Source organism: Saccopteryx leptura, chromosome 5, assembly GCF_036850995.1.
Source record: "Saccopteryx leptura isolate mSacLep1 chromosome 5, mSacLep1_pri_phased_curated, whole genome shotgun sequence".
NCBI classification, from domain to species: domain Eukaryota; kingdom Metazoa; phylum Chordata; class Mammalia; order Chiroptera; family Emballonuridae; genus Saccopteryx; species Saccopteryx leptura.
In genome coordinates, this window is record NC_089507.1 from 192,748,597 (window position 1) to 192,771,062 (window position 22,466).

General features: G+C 42.2%; 1 protein-coding gene across 9 annotated transcripts in view; it reads right to left on the reverse strand.

Moving 5' to 3' along the window:
- The window catches only part of SHLD1 (shieldin complex subunit 1), a 130,108-nt gene that overhangs the window by 53,660 nt on the left and 53,982 nt on the right, over positions 1-22,466 (reverse strand). The window contains exons 4-6 of one of the 9 annotated variants that reach the window (XR_010751738.1): positions 17,097-17,221; positions 16,532-16,605; positions 11,368-12,895 (exon numbers count right to left, since the gene is read on the reverse strand). The exons of 3 other annotated variants lie outside the window; for them this stretch is intronic. Coding sequence is in view for 3 of the 6 variants with exons in the window: in XM_066387229.1 (XP_066243326.1) it covers positions 19,391-19,530 (140 nt within the window). In the remaining 3 variants the exon portion in view is untranslated. Of the gene's footprint in view, positions 1-2,868; positions 2,932-11,367; positions 12,896-15,701; positions 16,606-17,096; positions 17,222-18,540; positions 19,531-22,466 lie in introns of those variants that run through there. 5 more of the 9 variants (XR_010751737.1, XR_010751739.1, XM_066387232.1 and 2 more) reach the window with 5 other exon arrangements.

The following is a 22,466-nucleotide window of genomic DNA, read 5'->3' on the forward strand; positions in this document are numbered from 1 at the left end:
AGAGCCTACAACCAAGACTTCTTTATATAGCAAGGCTATCATTTAAAATTGAAGGAGAAATAAAAAGCTTCCCAGACCAAAAAAAAAAACAAAAACCCTCAAGGAATTCATTACAAACAAACCAATACTTAAAAAAATGTTAAGGGGCCTGTTGTAAACAGAACAGGGGAGGGGGGAATCTAGTACAGAACAAATCTAGAACAGAATAAAAATACAAACCACATAATGGGAGAACATATTCAACAATACGTCTGATAAGGTGTTAATAACCAAAATTTATAAAGAACTTGTAAAACTCAACACCAGGAAGATAAACAATCCAATCCAAAAATGGGCAAAAGAAATGAATAGACACTTCTCCAAAGAGGACATACAGATGGCCAATAGGCAAATGAAAAAATGTTCAACATCACTCATCATTAGATAAATGCAAATTAAAACCATAATGAGATATCACCTCACACCAGTCAGAATGGCACTCATTAACAAAACAACACAAAATAAGTGCTGGTGAAGATGTGGAGAAAAGGGAACCCTCCTGCACTGCTGATGGGAATGCAGACTGGTGCAGCCACTGTGGAAAACAGTATGGAGATTCCTCAAAAAATTAAAAATGGAACTGCCTTTTGACCCAGCCATCCCACTTTTAGGAATATATCCTAAGAATACCAAATCACTGATTCAAAAGAAGAAATGCACCTCCATGTTTATTGCAGCATTGTTTACAATAGCGAAGATCTGGAAACAGCCCAAGTGTCCATCAGTGGATGAATGGATTAAAAAGTGGTGGTACATATACACAATGGAATACTATGCGGCCATGAGGAAGAAGGAAATCTTACCTTTTGCGACAACATGGATGTACCTGGAAACTATTATGCTAAGTGAAAAAGCCAGGCAGAGAAAAAAAAGTATCATATGACCTCACTCATTTGAGGAATCCAATGAACAATGTGAACTGAAGAACAGAATAGAGGCAGAGGAGGGATCAAAGGGACCAGAGGGAAAGCGGACAGAGGGAAAGGGGATGAGAGGATGGGGTCAGAGAAGGGAAATAGATTGGTGAAATTATATATATACAACACAGTGTTATAGAGAGCAGGTCAGCAAATCCTGGAGGGAAGGTGGGAAGACATGTGGGGGAGGGCAGCAAGAGGGATGTTGAGGGGAACATAGGGGGTGGGGGATGTACTCAGTGGGACACTTGAATTTATGTAAACACAATAAATTAAAAAATAAAAGATAATAAAAAAACTTTAAAAAAAGAATCAACCAATGAATGCATAAATAAATGGAAAAACAAATCAATGTTGCTTCTTTCTCTCTCTCCCTTCCTCTCTCTCTAAAATCAATAAATAATAAAAAAGTATTCTGAAAATAAATACACAAAATGGGTTGTCTTTCATGCAAACACATATATTCAGATCCTTTCCACTTTTAAAGACATGTACTTCTTTAGTGATTTTCTTAAAAGCTGTCATTTAATACAGTTTTAGAAAGAAAAATCCACCCCCAACATTTCTCACCTCCTCTTATGAGAAATTATTCTTTTTAGTTCCACCTCTGGAAGCACATTCTAACAATGTATGTGCCAAGGCTCTGTATCTGCCACTGTGGCAACCCACTAAAAATGCCACCCTCTTGCACTGGCCAGATAGTTCAGTTGATTAAAGCAGTGGTCGGCAAACCATGGCTTGCGAGCCACATGAGGCTCTTTGGCCCCTTGAGTGTGGCTCTTCCACAAAATACCACATGTGGGAACTACCTCGATATGGAATGTACCTACCTATATAGTTTAAGTTTAAAAAATTTGGCTCTCAAAAGAAATTTCAATCGTTGTACTGTTCATATTTGGCTCTGTTGACTAATAAGTTTGCCGACCACTGGGTTAGAGCATCATCCCAAAGCACAGAGGTTGCCACTTCAATCCTCAGTCAGTGCACATACAGGAGCAGATTGATGTTCCTGTCTCTTTCTCTCCCTTCCTCTCAAGCTCCATCAAATGTAGGCAAGAGCTGCCTTTGGCCTGGCATAGGAAAGGGACACAAGGCCAAGGCCAACTGAGAAGAGGCACAGCTCAGCAGGGCTCCAGGGGAAAGCTGTGGGCACTGTCCTGACCCATGGCTGCTGGCTAACTGATCTCTAAGCCAATGTGTTTATGAACAAAATGAGAAACTGGAGGCAGAAAGTTACAGGCAATGGTTACAAGGCCACTCGCTCTCAGGTATTAAGAGCAAGTCTTTTCAGTGGAAAGATACAACACATGGCACTCTAGAAGAGAAGGTGGTGACAGAGGGTTGGCAACCATCTCTGCTCCACTCTGCACCTTTCTCTACCCCGGAATAGTCGGTTCACATCCCCTGAGTGCACAGAATCAAAAATACGAGATGTAAACAAGGAATGTTGGTATCTTAACTGATCAGCATATCATGGGCAGGCGAGATGGGTAGGGAAGCTCACTCTCCCACCATTCTGCAGTGATATGATGTTGAATTTGTCCAGGGCCAGAAGCAGATGCCAGGAGACACTCCAGCTCTTGGGATAACACTGTGAGCCTCTATTCCACTTCCATAAAAATTCAATTGTTTGGCCCTGGCCAGGTAGCTCAGTTAGTTAGAACATCATCTCAATATGCCAAGGTTGCAGGTTCAATCCCCAATCAGGGCACATACATGAATCAACCCATGAATGCATAAATAAGTAGAACAACAAATTAATGTCCCCCCCTTTCCTCTCTCTCAAATCAATAAAAATTTTAAATAATTTAATTCAATTGCTTGGTTTATTTTAGGCCTAAAGCTAATTCCTCCAGAACTTGGGAAGCAGCCTGACTGGAAAGAGTAGAAATGGACACAGGGCTTTGATGGCAGATAATCCTCTTCCTCACAGTGATACTGGAAATTGGTCAGTGCTCCTGAACTTCCACAAGTTCTGTGATATAGGATATAAGAAAAGAGACAAGCAAATGTTCTCATTTTCAACAGGGAGTTAGAAAGTACAATTCGTAAACCTATATGTACATTATGGACCATTGCGCCTGATGCTTACACAGTGTGGGGGTGGAGACGGCATTTGTGTCACCTATTGTGTATCCAATTCCATGGGGCAGGTATTATTATCCCCATAAAACAGATGAACAAACTGAGACCCAGGGAAGTTCTTTAACATGTCTAAGGACACAAGGTAAAAAGTGATAAAGCCTCTCAAGCCCCAAAGGCTGTACTTTCTATCCCATCAACAGAGAAATGGAGGTCACCAGGCCCAGCCGGCAGTCATCCCACATTGGGCCCACTTCTGCCTGATCACAAATTTAGCAGAGTTCAAGTCTTATTTTGCTGTCTACCTTTTACCCTTCCTAAGAAATTGAAAAGCATACCTCTTGTATAAAAGCTTAATTTCTTTTTTTCTTTTTTCTTTTTTTTTAGCTAGAGAGTCAGAGAGAGGGGGGACAGACAAGAACAGACAGACAGGAAGGGAGAGAGTTGAGAAGCATCAATTCTTTGTTGCAGCACCTTAATTATTCATTGATTGCTTTCTCATATGTACCTTGATGGGAGGGAGGGGCTATAGCCAAGCCAGTGACCCCTTACTCAAGCCAGCAATCTTGGGCTCAAGCCAGCAACCTTGGGCTTCAAGCCTGAAACCATTGGGCTTAAGCCAGTGACCATGGGGTCATGTCTATGACCCCATGCTCAAGCCACAATCTTGGAGTTTTGAACCTGGGTCCTCAGAGTCCCAGGCCAATATTCTACCCACTGTGCCACCTCCTGGTCAGGCCCTAAGTTCTTAATTTAAAGAAACCCTAATTTCTTAATTAAAGAAAGGGAAGAGTGGGGAACCATTGTTAAAGAGAGTAAGAAGTAGAAACACGATCATATTACCGTGACTTCATGAGTGTCAGACCTCGAGGTGGCCATTAAGATACAGCCTTCCTAGGTCAAGGCAGCAGTATGTTCTGGGAGGAGAAGGGACATTTGGGGTAAGGATTTCTGTTTTTCCCTCAGCTGATCACTGTGGAATATTGCAGGATTCCTGCTGTCTGGACTCCACCAGGCTTTCCCGGGCAGGACGAAGGCTTTATTCCCCTACCAGCCCACAGCCACTTCTCCAACAAGCTGCCAAGGAGTCTGCATACATAGAAAGTCTTGGGTTGCGTGAAGGAAAGGTGGAATCCACAGCAACAGCCCCAGTGGGCAGGCACCAGCAATGTCCAAACCCAAAAGCCCTAGGCAGCAACAGAAGAGGGGTGGCGGGCCTGCAGACAGACCATACCTAGGGAACAGAGGCCATACCCAGTGGACTCCAGTGGCCAAAACCTTCCTTTACACAGAGAAAATGCAAAGGCAGAAAAATGCAACACAAATGAACAAGTCCCCAGAAAAGGGCCTAAATGAATCAGATATAACCAAATTACCAGATGCAGAGTTTAAAATAACGATTGTTAGGATGCTCAAAGATATTAGAACAATAATAGATGGTCATTACGAACACCTAAATAAAGAGATAGCAAATATAAAAAAGGACATTGAAATAATAAAAAAGAATCAGTCAGAAATGACAAATACAATATCTGAAATAAAGAACACAATGGAAGGAATTAAAAGCAGGATGGATGAAGCTGAGAATCGAATCAGCAAGTTAGAGGACATGATAAATAAAGGCACAGAAGCAGAGCAGAAAAAAGAAAAGAGACTCAAAAAGTCTGAGGAAACTCTAAGAGAGCTCTGTGACAACATGAAGAGAAATAACATCCGCATCATAGGGGTTCCTGAAGAAGAAGAGAAAGAAAAAGGGATAGAGACTTTGTTCAAGCATATCATAGCTGAAAACTTCCCTCAATTAAGGCAGGAAAACATCTCACATGTTCAGGAAGCACAGAGAACTCCATTAAGGAGAAACCCAAAGAAATCAACACCAAGACACATCATAATTAAAATACAAAAGCTAAGTGATAAAGAGAAAATATTAAAAGCTGCTAGAGAAAAAAAGACTACCACCTACAAAAGATGACTTCTGACTTCTCAACAGAAACACTTGAGGCCAGAAGGGAATGGCAAGAAATATTCAAAGTAATGCAGAACAAGAGCCTACAACCAAGACTACTTTATCATTTAAAATTGAAGGAGAAATAAAAAGCTTTACAGACAAAAATATACTCAAGGAATTCACTACAACCAAACCAAGGCTGCAAGAAATGCTAAGGAACCTGTTGTAAACAGATCAAAGGAGAAAAAGAATATAGCAAAAGAGGAATACAGTTTTAAAGAATAAAATGGCAATAAACAATTACATATCAATAATAACCTTAAATGTAAATGGATTAAATGAGCCGATAAAAAGACATAGGGTAGCTGTGTGGATAAGAAAACAGGACCCATACATATGTTGTCTACAAGAGACACACCTTAAATCAAAAGATGCACATAGACTGAAGATAAAAGGATGGAAAAAAATATTTCACGCAAATGGAAATGAAAAAAAAGCTGGGGTAGCAATACTTTTATCAGACAAAATGGACTTTAAAACAAAGACTATAGTTAGAGATAAAGAAGGTCACTACATAATGATAAAGGGAGTGATCCAAAAGGAAGATATAACCGTTATAAATATCTACGCACCTAATGTAGGAGCACCTAAATATATAAAGCAGACTTTGATGGATCTGAAGGGCGAGATCAACAGCAATACTATAATAGTAGGGGATTTCAATACCCCACTAACATCACTAGATAAATCCTCAAGAAAGAAAATTAACAAAGAAACAGCAGACTTAAAGGACATATTAGATCAACTCGATTTAATAGATATCTTCAGAACCTTTCACCCTAAAACAGCAGAATATACATTCTTTTCAAGCGCTCATGGTATATTCTCTAGAACAGACCACATGTCAGGGCACAAAAGCAGTCTCAACAAATTTAAGAAGATTGAAATCATATCAAGCACTTTCTCTGACCACAATGGCATTAAACTAGAAATCAACCACAACAGAAAAACTGAAAAATACTCAAACACTTGGAAACTAAATAGCATGTTATGAAATAAGGAATGGGTAAACAATGAGATTAAAGAAGAAATTAAAAAATTCCTAGAAAAAAATGATAATGAGCATACATCAACTCAAAATTTATGGGACACAGCAAAAGCAGTCCTGATGGGGAAGTTTATAGCATTACAGGCATACCTCAAGAAGCTAGAAAAAGCTCAAATAAACAACTTGACCCTACATCTAAAAGAACTAGAAAAAGAACAGCAAGTAAAGCCCAGAGGTAGTAGAAGGAAGGAAATAATAAAGATCAGAGCAGAAATAAATGACATAGAGGCTAAAGAAACAATACAGAGGATCAATGAAACCAGGAGCTGGTTCTTTGAAAAGGTAAACAAGATTGATGAACCTTTAACCAGACTCACCAAGAAAAAAAGAGAGAGGACTCAAATAAATAAAATTAGAAACGAGAGTGGAGAAATAACTGACACAACAGAAATACAAAATATTATAAGAAAATACTATGAAGAACTGTATGCCAAAAAACTAGACAACCATATATCTGTTGGCCATTTGTATTTCTTCCTGGGAGAAGTGTCTGTTCATGTCCTCTTCCCATTTTTTAATTGGATTGTTTGTTTGTTTATTGTTTAGTTTTATGAGTTCTTTGTATATTTTGGATATTAGACCCTTATCTGAGCTGTTGTTTGAAAATATCATTTCCCATTTAAAAAAAAAAAAAAGAATCTCTTGGGTTGTTTTTCTACCCCTGCTTCAAATACTTCAAGTCTTCTTGGCCCTGGCTGGGTGGCTTAATGGACAGAGCATCCTCCAGGTACACCAAGATCGCAGATTCGCTCCCCAGTCAGGGCACACAAGAGAAGTAGCTAGTGAGTGCCCAACTAAATGGAACAACTAAGTAGAACAATGAATTAATGCTTCTCTCTTCCCCCTCTCCTTTCCCCTCTCTCTGCACTTCCTTTCCTCTCTCTGTCTCTCTCAAATCAATGAAAAAAAATTTAAGTATATTCTTAGCTTTGCTACTTAACTGGGGAGAACATCTATCTTCAGAGGATCAAAGCAAGTTTATCTCCTTCACATTTTTCTTATATCCTATTTTCTGGAGATAGCACACAAAGTCTACAATAATTTGAACATTTCTAAGCTCAACAGATACAATGACAGGTGGATTTTCCAACATCTGCCACTGAGAACATTTACTGGCTAAAAATGTCTTGTATGTATGTATGATGCTTTGAACTTCTTTTGCTGTTTTCATAATCACTCTTTATTTTATTTATGTGTTTCTTTATTTACTTATACCCCTACCTTTCCCCATCAAAGACTGAAGGTGACTTTAAGACATACAAAGGTTGACGAAACAGCATAAAATACAGAGTCAAGGAAGAAAAGCGAGGAAGAAAAAAAATATCCCTCCAATCCTTGAGAATTGGGAAGAAAAAGATACTATTCCTGTTTCACAGAGAAGAAAACCAGGGCACAGAGCTAGTAAATGCCTCTTTGAAGCTATGTGGGTTAAAAGCTAGAAATAACCTGAGACTGAGCCAGCCTTAAAAATGATACCCTGGGACTCTGGAGTATTGTGAAATTGACTTAACACAAACTAATGTCAAAGAGACACCTTCCAGGTTGGCAAAGCTGGGCAGAGATGTGGAGACTCTCCTGGGAAGAGTCCTGGAGCTGGATGTGGATGGAGATGGGGGGTGGGGGCGCTGGTGCTGATACCAGGCCATGTGATCCCTCAGACCACGGATCGGGTGCTCCCAGTGCCAGGCACCCTCCTAAGAACAGTCTAAGCCTTGCTTCCTTTAACACTCACCCTGGCACCTTATGATGTAGGTGCCAGCATTGTCCAAATTTCGCAAATAAGGAAAACAAGGCCTAGAAACATGAAGTGACTTGCCCAGAGTCACAGAGGGAGTACGTGGCAGAATTTGACCCAGGGAGGTCTGACTCCAGAACCCACCACTCACTTCCAAGGTCCCCAGGACCCAATGCAGACAGAAGCTGCCACTAGGAAAGCTGGGTCTGGAGGATGGGGGACACCTTTCACAAAGCTGAGAGGGAGAGAGGGGCAGGCATGTGGTTGGATCAAGGAAGTCAGGATCTAAATTCCCAGGCCTTTCATTTGAATCTTGGCAGCTTGCTGGGCAGAAGCTTGCCTTACACTGAACTCCACAAGGGGTTGGGACACGAACTTGTTTCCAAAACCAACCTTAGCTGTAAGATAGGATAACAGGGTGATGATGATGATCACAAAGATGAGGATAAAAGTGTTTGCTTTTTCCTGTGGTAAGGTTACAGCTAGCATGCAATGCTGTATTTACTAAGCACATACTATGTAACAGGCACTGTACTAGGCACAGTGATTTTGAACGCAAGATTTTATAGAGAAGACTTTAATTTCCAGAGCACATTAAATATTTTGAAAAATCAAAAAATTTTAAATTATGAAATGTTTGAAATATTTTTTAAATATTTTAAATTTTAAAATAGAGCACTTCTAATTCTGCCATCACTGGGATATGAGTGAGTATCAATTTCCCAGGCCTTCCCTGTTAGAGTACTCTAATAAATTACTGTTTTCCACAGGGTCCCTCCTGCTCCCGTCTTCAGGAGCAGTCCCCACCTCCCACACCTCCCCTTGCTCACTTCAAGCTGTGACTTTCTCCTTCCCTCAGATCCCCTGTACCCGGGCCTTTGAGGGAGTCAGTAAAGCTACATGACAACTATTTCCAATTATCGCCCTCTCCAGGTCACTGAGAGAATTGCACCTCCTGGCTCCACTGTGGAAATGGAGCCATGTAACCAGTTCTGGGCAATGAGATGTGAGTAGAAATGATGTTTGATGCTTGTCATTTCAAAGAGAAATCATTTAATTGCTGCTGCAAAACCTCTGGAGTTCTCTTTTACCCTCTACATGGCAATGGCAACATTTGAGATGGTCCCTGGCTAATTAGCCCTCCTGACAGCCCAAAATGAATATGGAGGATGAGTGAGAAATAAACTAAATAGTTTTAAATCATTTAGATTTGGGGGTTGTTAGTTACCACAGTGTAACTTAGCCTCTTTTGATAGACACAGCATTTTGGTGAGATTCAAAATTCCTGCGCCATAGGGATCACCCCTTCTCCTTTTCCAGGAGATACACAGAGACAGAGATGGAGATGGAGGTAGAGGTGGAGGTGGAGATAGAGAAATAGACACATAGGTATAAAGACATGTAATATTTCTAATCATTTCTTAAGTGTTTGAGGTGGAAGAGGCTGGGATGTGTGCCCTACCAGCCACCTTACCAATCCATGTATATAAATTATTTAAATATAAATGCAAATAGAAATTAAGTCTTAAGCACCCTTAGAGATATCTCATAATCTGATTGTGGAAATAAAGAGATTAATTTTTTTAGGGATTAATTTTTTTTAAATCTATAAGCTAAAAAGCACAAATGATGTCTCAGAATATAAAAACCAATTGGAGGGGTAAAAAAGCAATATGTTCTGTATGAACTAACAAGATAATATGGGAATAATTTTTGCTGTAGCTCAGGGTTTCTCAACCTCAGAACAATTGGCATTTGGAGCAGGTCTATTCTTGGTTGTGGGGAGGGCTGTCCTGTGCATTATAGAATGTTTAGCATCACCTTTGCTCTCTATCCACTAGATGGCAGTAGCACTTCTCTCCACCTCGGCTGCAACAACCAAAAATACCTCTAGGTATTGCCAAATATCCCCTGTGGGACAAAATCACCTTCAGTTGAGAACTGCTGCCTTAGCTATAATCACATCTAGAGTTACACCTTCTCCTACAGGCCCTGGCTGAATAGCTCAGTTGTTTAGAGGGTTGTCCCATATACCAAGAGATTCAAAATTCCTGCGCCATAGGGATCACCCCTTGGGTTTGATCCCCAGTCAGAACACATACAAGAATCAACCAATGAATGCATAAATATGTGGAACAGCAAACTTACAACTGTCTGTCTGTCTCTCCTTCTCTTTCCCTTCCTCTCACTCTCTGAAATCAGTAAATTAAAAAAAAAATACACACACACACACAAAAATAACACTTCTCTTACAGAATTGTATAACAATTTTCTTTCATATGCTTGGTCTCTCCCTGAAAGGTATTCAATAGAGAAGCAGAAATCCAGAAACAACCCTGGAGCCATACTCATGACAAGAGCAGCAGGGATGACAGCCAGCCTTTACTCAGTACTCAGTGCACTCAGCCCCAGGTGCCTCCCTCAATGCACATGACAACCTGGGAGCCCGCAAGACTGTCCTTCTCATTCTATAGATGAGGAAACCGAGCAAAGCGAAGTGGAGCAACTTTCCCATGGTTGGAAAGCTGGTTGGCACTGAAAAAAAACGTACAGGAAAAACACAATTTTCTTTCTACTACAATCAGAGAAATGCGAATTGAAACAATAAATTATTTTTTTCTGCCTATATTATTAGCAAAGTTTGTAAACATCATAACACTAGTGTTGAAAAGTCTTGGAAAAAGTCACTTTCATCCCTTTTCTTGAGGGCAAAATAAAAAAAATTTTTAATATGATAAGGCAGGGGTCCCCAAACTACGGCCCGCGGGCCGCATGCAGCCCCCTGAGGCCATTTATCCGGCCCCCGCCGCACTTCCGGAAGGGGCACCTCTTTCATTGGTGGTCAGTGAGAGGAGCATAGTTCCCATTGAAATATTGGTCAGTTTGTTGATTTAAATTTACTTGTTCTTTATTTTAAATATTGTATTTGTTCCCGTTTTGTTTTTTTACTTTAAAATAAGATATGTGCAGTGTGCATAGGGATTTGTTTATAGTTTTTTTTATAGTCCGGCCCTCCAACGGTCTGAGGGACAGTGAACTGGCCCCCTGTGTAAAACGTTTGGGGACCCCTCTGATAAGGCAATTTTTCTCACAGGAATTTAGCTCGAATTTATCAGTTTTTCAATTCTATCTCCATTTGTTTCTTTTTCTAACTTGTACTTCTCCACTGAGTATTGTAAAGCAGTGGTCCCCAAACCCCGGGCCGCAGACCAGGACTGGTCCGTGGGCCATTTAGTGCCGGTCTGCAGAGAAAGAATAAATAACTTACATTATTTCCATTTTATTTATATTTAAGTCTGAACGATGTTTTATTTTTTAAAAATGACCAGATTCCCTCTTTTACATCCATCTAAGAGTCACTCTTGATGCTTGTCTTGGTCACATGATAGATTTATCAGTCCCACCCTAAAGGCCAGTCCGTGAAAATATTTTCTGACATTAAACTGGTCTGTGGCCCAAAAAAGGTTGGGGACCACTGTTGTAAAGTATCTGTACCTCAATTCTGCAGGTTTACATAGAGACACCAAGTCCAGATGAATTTTGAGTTTTATTAAAGGAGGAGATTTATTAAATATGCTGGCCACATATGGCTGATACTGGGTATTTGCAGACCCAAATCATGTGCACCAAATATATCTCAGGGACTGGTTATATACTCTTGGTCACATGGGTTGGGGAGAGCATGACATCATGGCACAAGCTTACAACATTTGTTTAGAGGATACACAGAAACATTTAGACTTTCAATGTAACACAATCAAAGATATTTACAATCTTTCAGGGTTCATCTTCCCTCCTTTGCCTCTGTTACTCTCAGGATTCCAGGAAGGGGGGAGGAACTACAATCAATGTAAGGTGGTATGTAAATTCTGTCTCCCATTGAAAGAGAAGAAGTTTCTCGGTTAACCTTTATTTTAGTTTTAAAACTAAATGACCCATTGTTCTTGCAAGCCAGAAACTTCTATATTCTTCTCCCTCCCCTCCCCAAAGGAAGGACAGGACAGGAAAGCCTGATCTTTCCTCCTACAATATCAATATTAATTTTGCTGCTATTTGGTACCTTACTACATGAGGTTTTCTGTTCTTTTTTTCATTTGTTTCAAGAGAATTTGAACTTGATTACTGAAGCACTTTCATAGTGGCTGCTCTAGAATCTTTGTCAGTTAATCCCAAGATCTGATTCATCATGTTGGTGTCTGTGACTGCTTTTTCATTCAAGTTGTGATGTTTAGTTCGTAATGTCAAGAGAGGTGACCTTTTTTGTATCTTGAGCATTCTGTTAATTATTTTGGGGGGAATATCGTGTTTAGAGAAATTTGGTCATTTTAGCACACAGACACCCTGTTTAGGTTTGGCACTCAGGCTGTTGCTTACTTTTGTGGCTATGGTTCCAATGACAGTGCAATTTTCAGAGCCTTTGCTATTTATTTTGGTCTGCGTGGTTTGAATGGTACTTCTGAGATCCCACAGGTCCCTGCTGGGGCTGCCTGAGGACTGGCCTGGGCTATGGGTGTCTTTTAGTGGGGGAGGGAGAGCTCAGATAACCCCAGGGAGGAGAAGGATGCCCAGGCTGGGCTGCTTAGTTAGGTGGGGTACCCTTTTCCAGGAGTGCTCCCAGCTGCTCATCAGGTGTCCCAGAGAATGGGCATGGTAGAGGGCAGTCTCAGACCCAGGGGACAGAGGTGCTTCCCAGGCCAGGTCACTGTCCACGCACTGGCAGAATCCTCTTGCTTGTGCCGCCTGGCCACCAAAGTCTGACTTAGCAGGGGTTGAAGTCACAAGCTATTTCACTTACTGTTATGGGTCTCCTATCAATTCCCTCTTTCTGGGTTAGCCTGGTGATGCTAGATGGACAACAGGTGGATCCTGGGAAGAAATGAGTCTACCTGGACCCCTTCTTGTTGCTAAGTTTCAGGTCAGGATGCCTGAGGTCCTGGCCACCTTATTTAAGACACTCTTTCTCTATGTTGTTCCTTTAGTCCTGAGGCTCCAAACTGATCCATCTTCGTACCCCTGCAAAGTGTTCTCCCGTGCTGCCTCTTGCATTCCCAGGGTTTACAGTTGTGCTGAGCAGGGAAAAGCAGAAAGAAATAGATCTATGCCATCTTGTCAGATTAGAAATCCCAAAAGACTATAAAAATATCACTACTCTAGGGGGTGAACACACAATGCAGTGTACATAGGTAACTGGGCACCTGAAGTCTGTATAATTCTGTTAACCAGTGTCACCCTATAAAATTAATTTTAAAAAATAAACAAAATGGTATTTAAATTTTTTTATTACCTTTTAAGGCTACAATAATTTTATCAGATAAAGCAAATTTAAACCATTTGGTCTTATCTTTGTTTAGGGGGAAAAAGCACAACTTTTACTCTGCAAATGTGCGGAGGAAAACCAGACATCATTCTTTATGACTACAGTCTATCCTGCAATCAACCTCACAGGGTCAATGAAAAGGTGTCCTCAGGTTACAGAACGTAGGCACAGTAACCAGACCTGACATTGCTGGCCTTTAGTTAGCTTCTCAGATTTCAAAGAGTAAAAAAATCTCTAACAAATATAAGTCTGATCTCTAGTTGGTGCAAAACTCTGCAAAGAATGAATTACAAAGGCTTAAGACATGGGGTTCATTTAAATTCTTTTTCCTGGTAAGGCTCTAGAATATGTAAAAAGTAGTCATTAGAGGGCAGTAGACTCAAACTCTGCACCATGGCAAGAGTCTGCCAGGCAAATCTCAGGCTCTAGACCCAGCGCAGCTGTTTAGGCATTATTGATTCAAGACATGGGATATTATTTTAACCCATTCTCTCCCAAACTCTACTTCAAAAATATCACTGGCCTGTGGGTAACTTCCCCGTTTTTAAATTTATACTGTGCCTAATATTTTCTTTTATAAAAGAATATTTGCTTTTTATTTTTTTATTTTTACAGAGATAGAGAGTCAGAGAGAGGGATAGATAGGGACAGACAGGAACAGAGAGAGATGAGAAGCATCAATCATCAGTTTTTCGTTGCGACACCTTAGTTGTTCATTGATTGCTTTCTCATATGTGCCTTGACCGTGGGCCTTCAGCAGACCAAGTGACCCCTTGCTCAAGCCAGTGACCTTGGGTCCACGCTGGTGAGCTTTTGCTCAAACCAGATGAGCCTGCGCTCAAACTGGCGACCTCGGGGTCTCGAACCTGGGTTCTCAGCATCCCAGTCCTGACGCTCTATCCACTGCATCACCGCCTGGTCAGGCAAGAATATTTTCTTTTTATAAAAGAAAATTCTGGACATAACTACTAAATATATTATGAAGAAATGGAACTAAGTCTCATTGTTTGGTTTTAAAATTTATTTCTATTTTCAACTCAACTGCATTATTTTATAAACAGAAAAAAACTCATATGCTATAAAATGTGATAGAAATACAGCTTTCTTAAGAACACTGCTTTAAAAACAGCCTTTAGGAATATCCTGACAGCCATAAGCTCTCACACTGTAATTAGAGAAATACTTGCTGAACAAATAAATTAAAGAAGCATCTCCACTAGGAACATGCTTTCTTCCTAATGGAGAAGTATAGTGATAATTTTCTATTCTCAGTAGCATTTTATCTCCTCATAGATGTTCATTTCCCTGTTTTTTGTTTGTTTGTTTTTTAGGGAAAAAGCCAGGGGCTTTAGAGAGATCAGCTTAGCTAGTCTGAAGACTTTCCCCAGGAGTTGAACAAATCCTGCAGGGATATGTAAGCATATATTCTATTTAACTTAGAAACTTTCTCGGCCTGTAATACACAGAAGATCAGTCACAGTTAAATATGATGATAAAGTTATAAACTGGTCATTAAGGTACTGTGATGCTTGATATCTATTTTAAAATCATATCAATGACCCTGGCAGGGTAGCTCAATTGGTTAGAGCATCCTCCTGATAACACCAAAGTTGTGTGTTCAATCTCTGGTCAGGGCACATACAAGAAACAACCAAAAATGCATAAATAAGTGGAACAAGAAATTGATGCTTCCCTCTCTCTTTCCTCTTTCTCTCTAAAATCAATTGATAAATAAAAATAAATAGCCTTCCCCCTATTTAAAAATAAACAAGTAAAATCATATTGAATTTCACTTACATGTGTTTTTCATTTATTCAGCCAGCCTTTACTGAGCACTTACTATGTGCCAGGCACTGTACCCTTATTCTCTGATAACATGCCAGGGTCTAGGTTTAGAAGGCGCCAGCTGTAGGCACTGTGATTAGACCAGGCAGAGAACAAAACATGAACCCTGACAGGCAAACAGGAATGGATTTAAAAACATTTACCTTTAAAAGTTATGCTTCAATAAGCTGGATTTTTCTGACACCAAACATGTTATAGCAAAACGCAGCTCTACCTAAAACTTCAGGGAGCTCACTGGTCTGCTAAGGGCAGCCATTCAGCAGACAAAAAGCATAATTTACAACTTCAAAGGACAAAGAGCCAAGAACCAGAAGAGTTCCCAGGCCAGATGAGAACATGTCTTCTGGATAGAAAAAGTTATCAAGGGTTTCATTCATTCCAGCAAACAGAGTTAAAATTTCTGACTTGTTTTCTTCCCCCCTTTTTTTCCCCTTCCTTTGCTTTTAACATAAGAAACTGGATCCTGACTGGTGTGAGAAATTTAATGGAGAAGGCAATGTCTTCTCTCTAATTAGTCTGCAGGGAGTTAGAGCTTCCTCGGCAATGAGAAGACAGGAGGTTGAAAGGGGCACACAGGACACTGGTGAAATGAACCAGAGTCCTGGTTACTCCGGAGAGGGCGCCGACATGGAAGATCTGCGTTAGCAGAAAGCAGTCAGCAGCACCTGAAGGAGGTAGCTAAATATTTAAGACTTAGTACTTACTCATACCTGGATATTTGCATTTCTTTCAAGTTCTGCCTTTGAAGTCGGCCTGACCCAGCTTTCAGTCTCAACTTTCCACCATTCTCTTGGTAACATATTATTAATATGTAACCTCTGTCTAAGGCTCTACTTCCTCATAAGTAACATGGCAATTATAACAGTATTTATTTTTCCGGAGCAGATGTGAAAATCAGAAGGAACAGTGCATATAAAATGCACAGCACAATGCCTGGAATGTAAATGTATGATGAATAACAAACTATTCATCTTTGTGTCTTCCCTTAATTGTGTATAGTCTTCTGTGTCCTATAAATATAGAACCGTGAATGATACCAATGATGGAGTATATCTGACTGTTTTAATCCAGCTAAGTGACAAGTCATGAATGAATGTGCGCTTGGGACAGCCCTTGAGGGGAGCTATCAGCTCAGACCTTGCGGGCACTGCTGGACACCAGCTCGGAAAGATAAATGCCGTGGGTGTGGCTGTCAACAGGAACACAGCCTGTTTTTCAACTCAGTTGGGATTTCTTTTTAAAACTGTGACTGCAGGCAAAACACACAGAAGTAAACAAGTCTACTCCACAGCACATGTCCTTGAAACTCAAAAGTGAAGAGTGAGGAGAGGTGTCACAGACGGGATGGCAAATAGCAGGCTTGAACCTTTAAAAATACTCCTGCTCTTAAACTATTATCATCTCTAACGATTTTTTACTGTTATCTATAATTTAGCCCCTAAATATATATAAGTATGCATGTAGGGGTGTGTGTGTGTGTGTATAATTTTTTAAAGGGACAGAAAAGTCACAGTTAGGAGTAGTCTGCACAGGGGGTCACCTAGGAAATAGGAGTTGCCAGGTTATTCTGTGACCTTGGTGATTTTCTTCATTATCCTGGGGTTTAACTTCCCCCTGTAGAAAATGAGACAACTAAGTGAGCTGGGAGGTTTGCAAACTCTCTTTGTCCTCACACCCTTTCTTCAGAGGAATGCTCACACAGTACAGAAGCTGACATGGGTGAGCAGGAGTGGAGAGCCCAGGGCCCGCGTTAGTCCACCGCTTCCTCCCAACCCCGACCCTGTAGCCCCTAATGGGCTGCCTGAAGCACAGTTTGAAAACCAGTGGCCCAGAAGCTACGCCATTCACTACCTCTATGGGCCTTAATCATATACACTTACAGCTTATCCTCCACTACCTGGGCCACACAATTAGGACACATTGCTGCCTTGCAACAGTAGCCAGCACAGAGTGCAAAACCCCATTTTGGACCTGGAAATTAAGTCTGCAGGGCTGAATCCACATAACTCAATCCGGAAAGTGGTAACACATGCAGAGATGCGGTCATGCAAAATACTCAGACTCCCCGCCCCAAATTGATAAACCCGATATGTGGTAGGAAGTACCAGCTTTTGCTGTATGATTCCCCAGAGACTTGGGTCATCAGTCTCCTCTCCTTTCCTCGGGATCTTAGGTCCAGTTTGGAGGATGCTGGGTCATTAGCCACTAGGTTGGATATCACTGAATGCACCTATAAAAAATGGCTTTTAATTCAATGTAAAAAGAAACTTTAACATGAAATTTGTTTATTTTGGGAGTTATTTCACTTTTAAATTTATCCATCTTTATTTATTTATTTTTTGTTTATTTATTTATTTAATTTATTTATAGTGAGAGAGATGGGGGGACAGACAGGAAGGGAAAGAGATGAAAAGCATCAATTCTTAGTTGTGGCACCTTAGTTGTGCTTTTTAAAAAAATTTAATTTAATGTGTTTACATAAATTCTAGTGTCACCCCGAATGCATCCCCCCTCCCCTGTATTCCCCTCAACATCTCACTTAACCCCCTCCCAACATCTCCCTCCCCACTTCCCTCAGGTTTATCCCATCCTATCATCCCCTTTTCCTCTGTCCTCTTTTCCTCTCAGTTGTGCTTTTTTTTTTTTTGAGTTGTGCTTTTTTATATGTGCTTTGACCTGGGGGCTCCAGCAAGCAAGTGACTTCCTGCTCAAGCCAGTGACCTTGGGCTCAAGCCAGCGACCTTGGGCTTCAAGCCAGCAGTCTTTGGGCTCAAACCAGTGACCATGCGGTCATGTCTATGAGCCCATGCTCAAGCCAGCAACCTCGGCGTTTCAAACCTGGGTTTTCAGCATCCCAGGTTGACGCTCTATTTACTGCGCCACAGCCTGATCAGGCTAAATTTATCCATATTTTTAAAGAGATACTAAAACTTGAGAAAAAATTAATCTTTGTACCTGATACTTAGCATTATTACTCCTTTCATTACAGAAGGGAATCAATCCATTAAAATGAGAAAGTAGCCTTTTGAAGGTCTTGCCTGGTGTGTGCATTCACAAATTTATTTTGTATCTTCAAAGAGTAATTTAAAAATATTATTAAAATGAAAAATTATGTATTTTATTTCACTTTCTTTTATCTTCTTATTTAAAATTTATTTCTAATACTAAAAAATATAAGGAGAATTTAATTTAATTATAATTTAAGATCTAGCTTAGGACATTTTATCTACTGTTAAGTATTTTTGTTGCACTTTTAATTATCTAAATTTTAATTTACTATACTATGTATTACCTGTTTACCACATTGTATTTTGAAACCTTTATTTTAAAACTTTCTTATTGTAACTCTTGGATGTTGAATGCTCATTGAAATATATTTTTATTAAACTACTTCCCTTTTTTTTCTTCTTCTAAAAAAAAGAAATATCTTTAATATTATTTCCCTATCTAAAATATAGCCTGACTCCTATTTAAAATGACAACAACACATCCAGAATTATAAACATTCTGTTTTGAGATTTTGGATTTAAGAGCTTAATTTTATTTTCTTATAAAAATAAATAAATTTTCTAGAATTATAAATAGATCCCATATAAGCATTAAAAGAAAAAAAGACATATTCATTCTATTCTTAAATATCAAATTTCTTGGATGAAATGCCTGAATACACAGGTTATAAAATGGCCTTTGAAGGTTGGGATGTTGACATATTTCATCAGAAAAATAAAGGGGGCATTGAAGCACTATTTATTTTAAGACTATAGCCGTCTGTCAGCTAGGACCTTTAATCATCAAAGACTTATTGTGTTAACATTCAACTTGCTGTACACATTCAACCAATTTCTCCAACAACTAATCTCAGAAGTTCAAGTTTGAGGAAAGCCCTGAGATTTTTCTACCTCCCTATTACAATGTCTACGCACATCTCCAGAGAAACTCTTTGTCATGTATTAGAATGTATCTTGGGTGTTCTCCAGGACAGAGGTTTCAAAAGCCCTGATGAGATATGCCACGTGGGCTACCCAGACTTTACAGGCTATAGTAATGCACTCAGGACTGCGTCTCCAGGAAACCTTTGTGACCTGCTTCTGAGAGGTTCATCTAATTCTAAGACCATGTGCCGTTTCACCTGAAGCTCCCATTCTGTTTACCCTATACTTTCCTTGAGCCCGGTAACAAAAGAGAAAGAAAACAAGTATATTAGGGACAGGGAGTTCATATCCATCAACAACTCTGTACTTAGGACTCATTGACGGATTCAACTCAGCGGTCTCTGGAGTAAACTGGAGCTGACCAGGGAGAAAGGGACACATGTCAAGTTGGAGAACAATGTGCTCAGCTGGGACATTAAGATCTGACTCAGCATAAAAACAGGCCCAACAGCAGCGGCAGGCCTGTGTTAATGAGTAGTTAGCCACCAGCAGGGTCCTCTGTTCAGCTGGCGTGCACCTGTACAGCCTTGCCATTCGTTGAAACATCGCAGTACTGCCGAACTGGTTGTTAAACAGTTTGAACAAATACTCCAGATAATGCAGAGCCCTGAAAACGAGGCATAGGAGCTTTGATTGGAGTTGGCAGGAAAGTGGAAGTAGATAATGAAATCTCAAAGGCAGTTAGAGGAATGGGATGGAAATGGTGTTTCGGGAAGACCTTCTTGGCGTGTGGGGCTTCTGCCTTACCTCAGCAGGACGGGCAGAGGGAGGGAGTTATGTAATCCATCCTGTGCCTGGCTTCGTTGACAAGTTGTTTACTTCAGCAGCACGTCATCATGATAAGAGGCTAGTTGGTCATGTAAGGGCAGCTGAGCTCTGTTTATTTAGATAAATATAGCCGGCCTCACCTCCCTTTGGGTACCCAGCCTGAAATGACTGATGACTAAGGCTTCTGAGCTTTTCCTGACTAAGACTCTCAGATTCTTATCAACCCATTAGTTTCTTAGAAAGTGATCTTAAGTCTCATGTCCCTTGCCACTAATGTCCTCCTCCAGAGCATGAGCAGTAATATAGCAGTGAGCGTACACATAAGGACAGAGAAGTGTGTGTTACGTGTAGCCCCTGGTGAAGGTCACTGGCATCTAAGCAAGAAAAGGCTTAGTCTAAGAGTGGTGGGGGTGGAGGTTACGTGTCCAGGAATAAGAAACAGTCATGAGATGGCACAGAACGAAGCAGTGTAGGCAACCCCTTAAAACAGGACAAGAGCAGGTCAGCAATAAGCCCGTAGCCAGAGGCAACTACAAGGTGAAGTGGGGAATGCTTTTCAAAAGTTAGGGCTATAAGCCTGGGCCCATGGCCTTATAACCTGGCTTTTGCAGTGGTTCCTGCTGCTACTACCAAATATGCAGGCTGCTGGATGGCACTAGATCTGCAATGAAGAATAAAACTGGGGAAGGATATGATGAAGGAGCACCAGCAAGAGCTGGCTCTCAGACAGGAGGCAGGGTGGGCCTCCGAGAAGGGTGAGCGTGCAGGGCAGAGGGACCTAACCCTGGGGGGGGGTGGTAAGGGGTAAGATCAGACAGGAGGCAGGGTGGGCCTCGAGAAGGGTGAGCGTGCAGGGCAGAGGGACCTAACCCGGGGGGGGGGGTGGTAAGGGGTAAGATCAGAGAGGAGGCAGGGGTGGGACCTAACCCGGGGGTGGTGGTGGTAAGGGGTAAGATCAGAGAGGAGGCAGGGGTGGGACCTAACCCGGGGGTGGTGGTGGTAAGGGGTAAGATCAGAGAGGAGGCAGGGCAGAGGGACCTAACCCGGGGGGGGGATGGTAAGGGGTAAGATCAGAGAGGAGGCAGGGGTGGGCCTCCGAGAAGGGTGAGCGTGCAGCAGAGAGACCTAACCCTGGGGGGGTGGTGGTAAGGGGTAATATCAGAGAGGAGGCAGGGGTGGGCCTCCGAGAAGGGTGAGCGTGCAGCAGAGGGACCTAACCCGGGGGGGGGGATGGTAAGGGGTAAGATCAGAGAGGAGGCAGGGGTGGGCCTCCGAGAAGGGTGAGCTTGCAGGGCAGAGGGACCTAACCCTGGGGGGGGGTAAGGGGTAAGATCAGAGAGGAGGCAGGCTCAGGGCCTCCGAGAAGGGTGAGCTTGCAGGGCAGAGGGACCTAACCCTGGGGGGGGGAGGGGGCAAGGGGTAAGATCAGAGAGGAGGCAGGGGTGGGCCTCCGAGAAGGGTGAGCGTGCAGGGCAGAGGGACCTAACCCTGGGGGGGGGGGGCGGTGGTAAGGGGTAAGATCAGAGAGTCGGTAGGCTCAGGGCCTCCAAGAAGGGTGAGCGTGCAGGGCAGAGGGACCTAACCCTGGGGGGGGGCGGTGGTAAGGGGTAAGATCAGAGAGTCGGTAGGCTCAGGGCCTCCGAGAAGGGTGAGCGTGCAGGGCAGAGGGACCTAACCCTGGGGGGGGGGGTAAGGGGTAAGATCAGAGAGGAGGCAGGGGTGGGCCTCCGAGAAGGGTGAGCGTGCAGGGCAGAGGGACCTAACCCTGGGGGGGGGGGGCGGTGGTAAGGGGTAAGATCGGAGAGTCGGTAGGCTCAGGGCCTCCAAGAAGGGTGAGCGTGCAGGGCAGAGGGACCTAACCCTGGGGGGGGGGGCGGTGGTAAGGGGTAAGATCAGAGAGTCGGTAGGCTCAGGGCCTCCAAGAAGGGTGAGCGTGCAGGGCAGAGGGACCTAACCCTGGGGGGGGGGGGTAAGGGGTAAGATCAGAGAGGAGGCAGGGGTGGGCCTCCGAGAAGGGTGAGCGTGCAGGGCAGAGGGACCTAACCCTGGGGGGGGGGGCGGTGGTAAGGGGTAAGATCGGAGAGTCGGTAGGCTCAGGGCCTCCAAGAAGGGTGAGCGTGCAGGGCAGAGGGACCTAACCCTGGGGGGGGGGGGGATGGTAAGGGGTAAGATCAGACAGGAGGCAGAGGGACCTAACCCTGGGGGTGGGGGGATGGTAAGGGGTAAGATCAGAGAGGCAGCAGGCTCAGGTCCCAGAGGGCATTGGGGAGGCACTCTGGCTCTTGCTCTGAGCCAGATGAGAAGCTATGGGGGTTTTGTACTAAGGACTAACATGATCTGATTTCTATTTTAAAAGTATCCTTCTGGTTGCTGTGTTGAGTAGGTACTGTAGGAAGATAAGAGCAGGTGTGGAAAAATCCAGTTAGGAGACTGTAACAGAAATCCTGACAGATGATAGTGGCTTGGACCAGGATGGTGGCAGTGGAGATGGCGTAAACTGTTTAGATTCTACATTTATTCCGCAGGTAGAATCTACACAATTTGCCAGTGAACTGGGTGTGAGGTTTAAGAGAATGAGAGAGGTTGAGGTTGACTCCTAGATTTTCGTCTAAGTGGACAGAAGGGTAGAAGTGCTTTTCTGATATGAGAAAGCCTCAAATAACAAGCGTGTGTATGAGTATATGAGGGGGGAAGAGACTGGGTAAGGGCTAGAGGTATTGGGAATTTGGTTTAGAATGTGTTCAATTTAAGAAATCAGAGTAATTAAAAAAGATT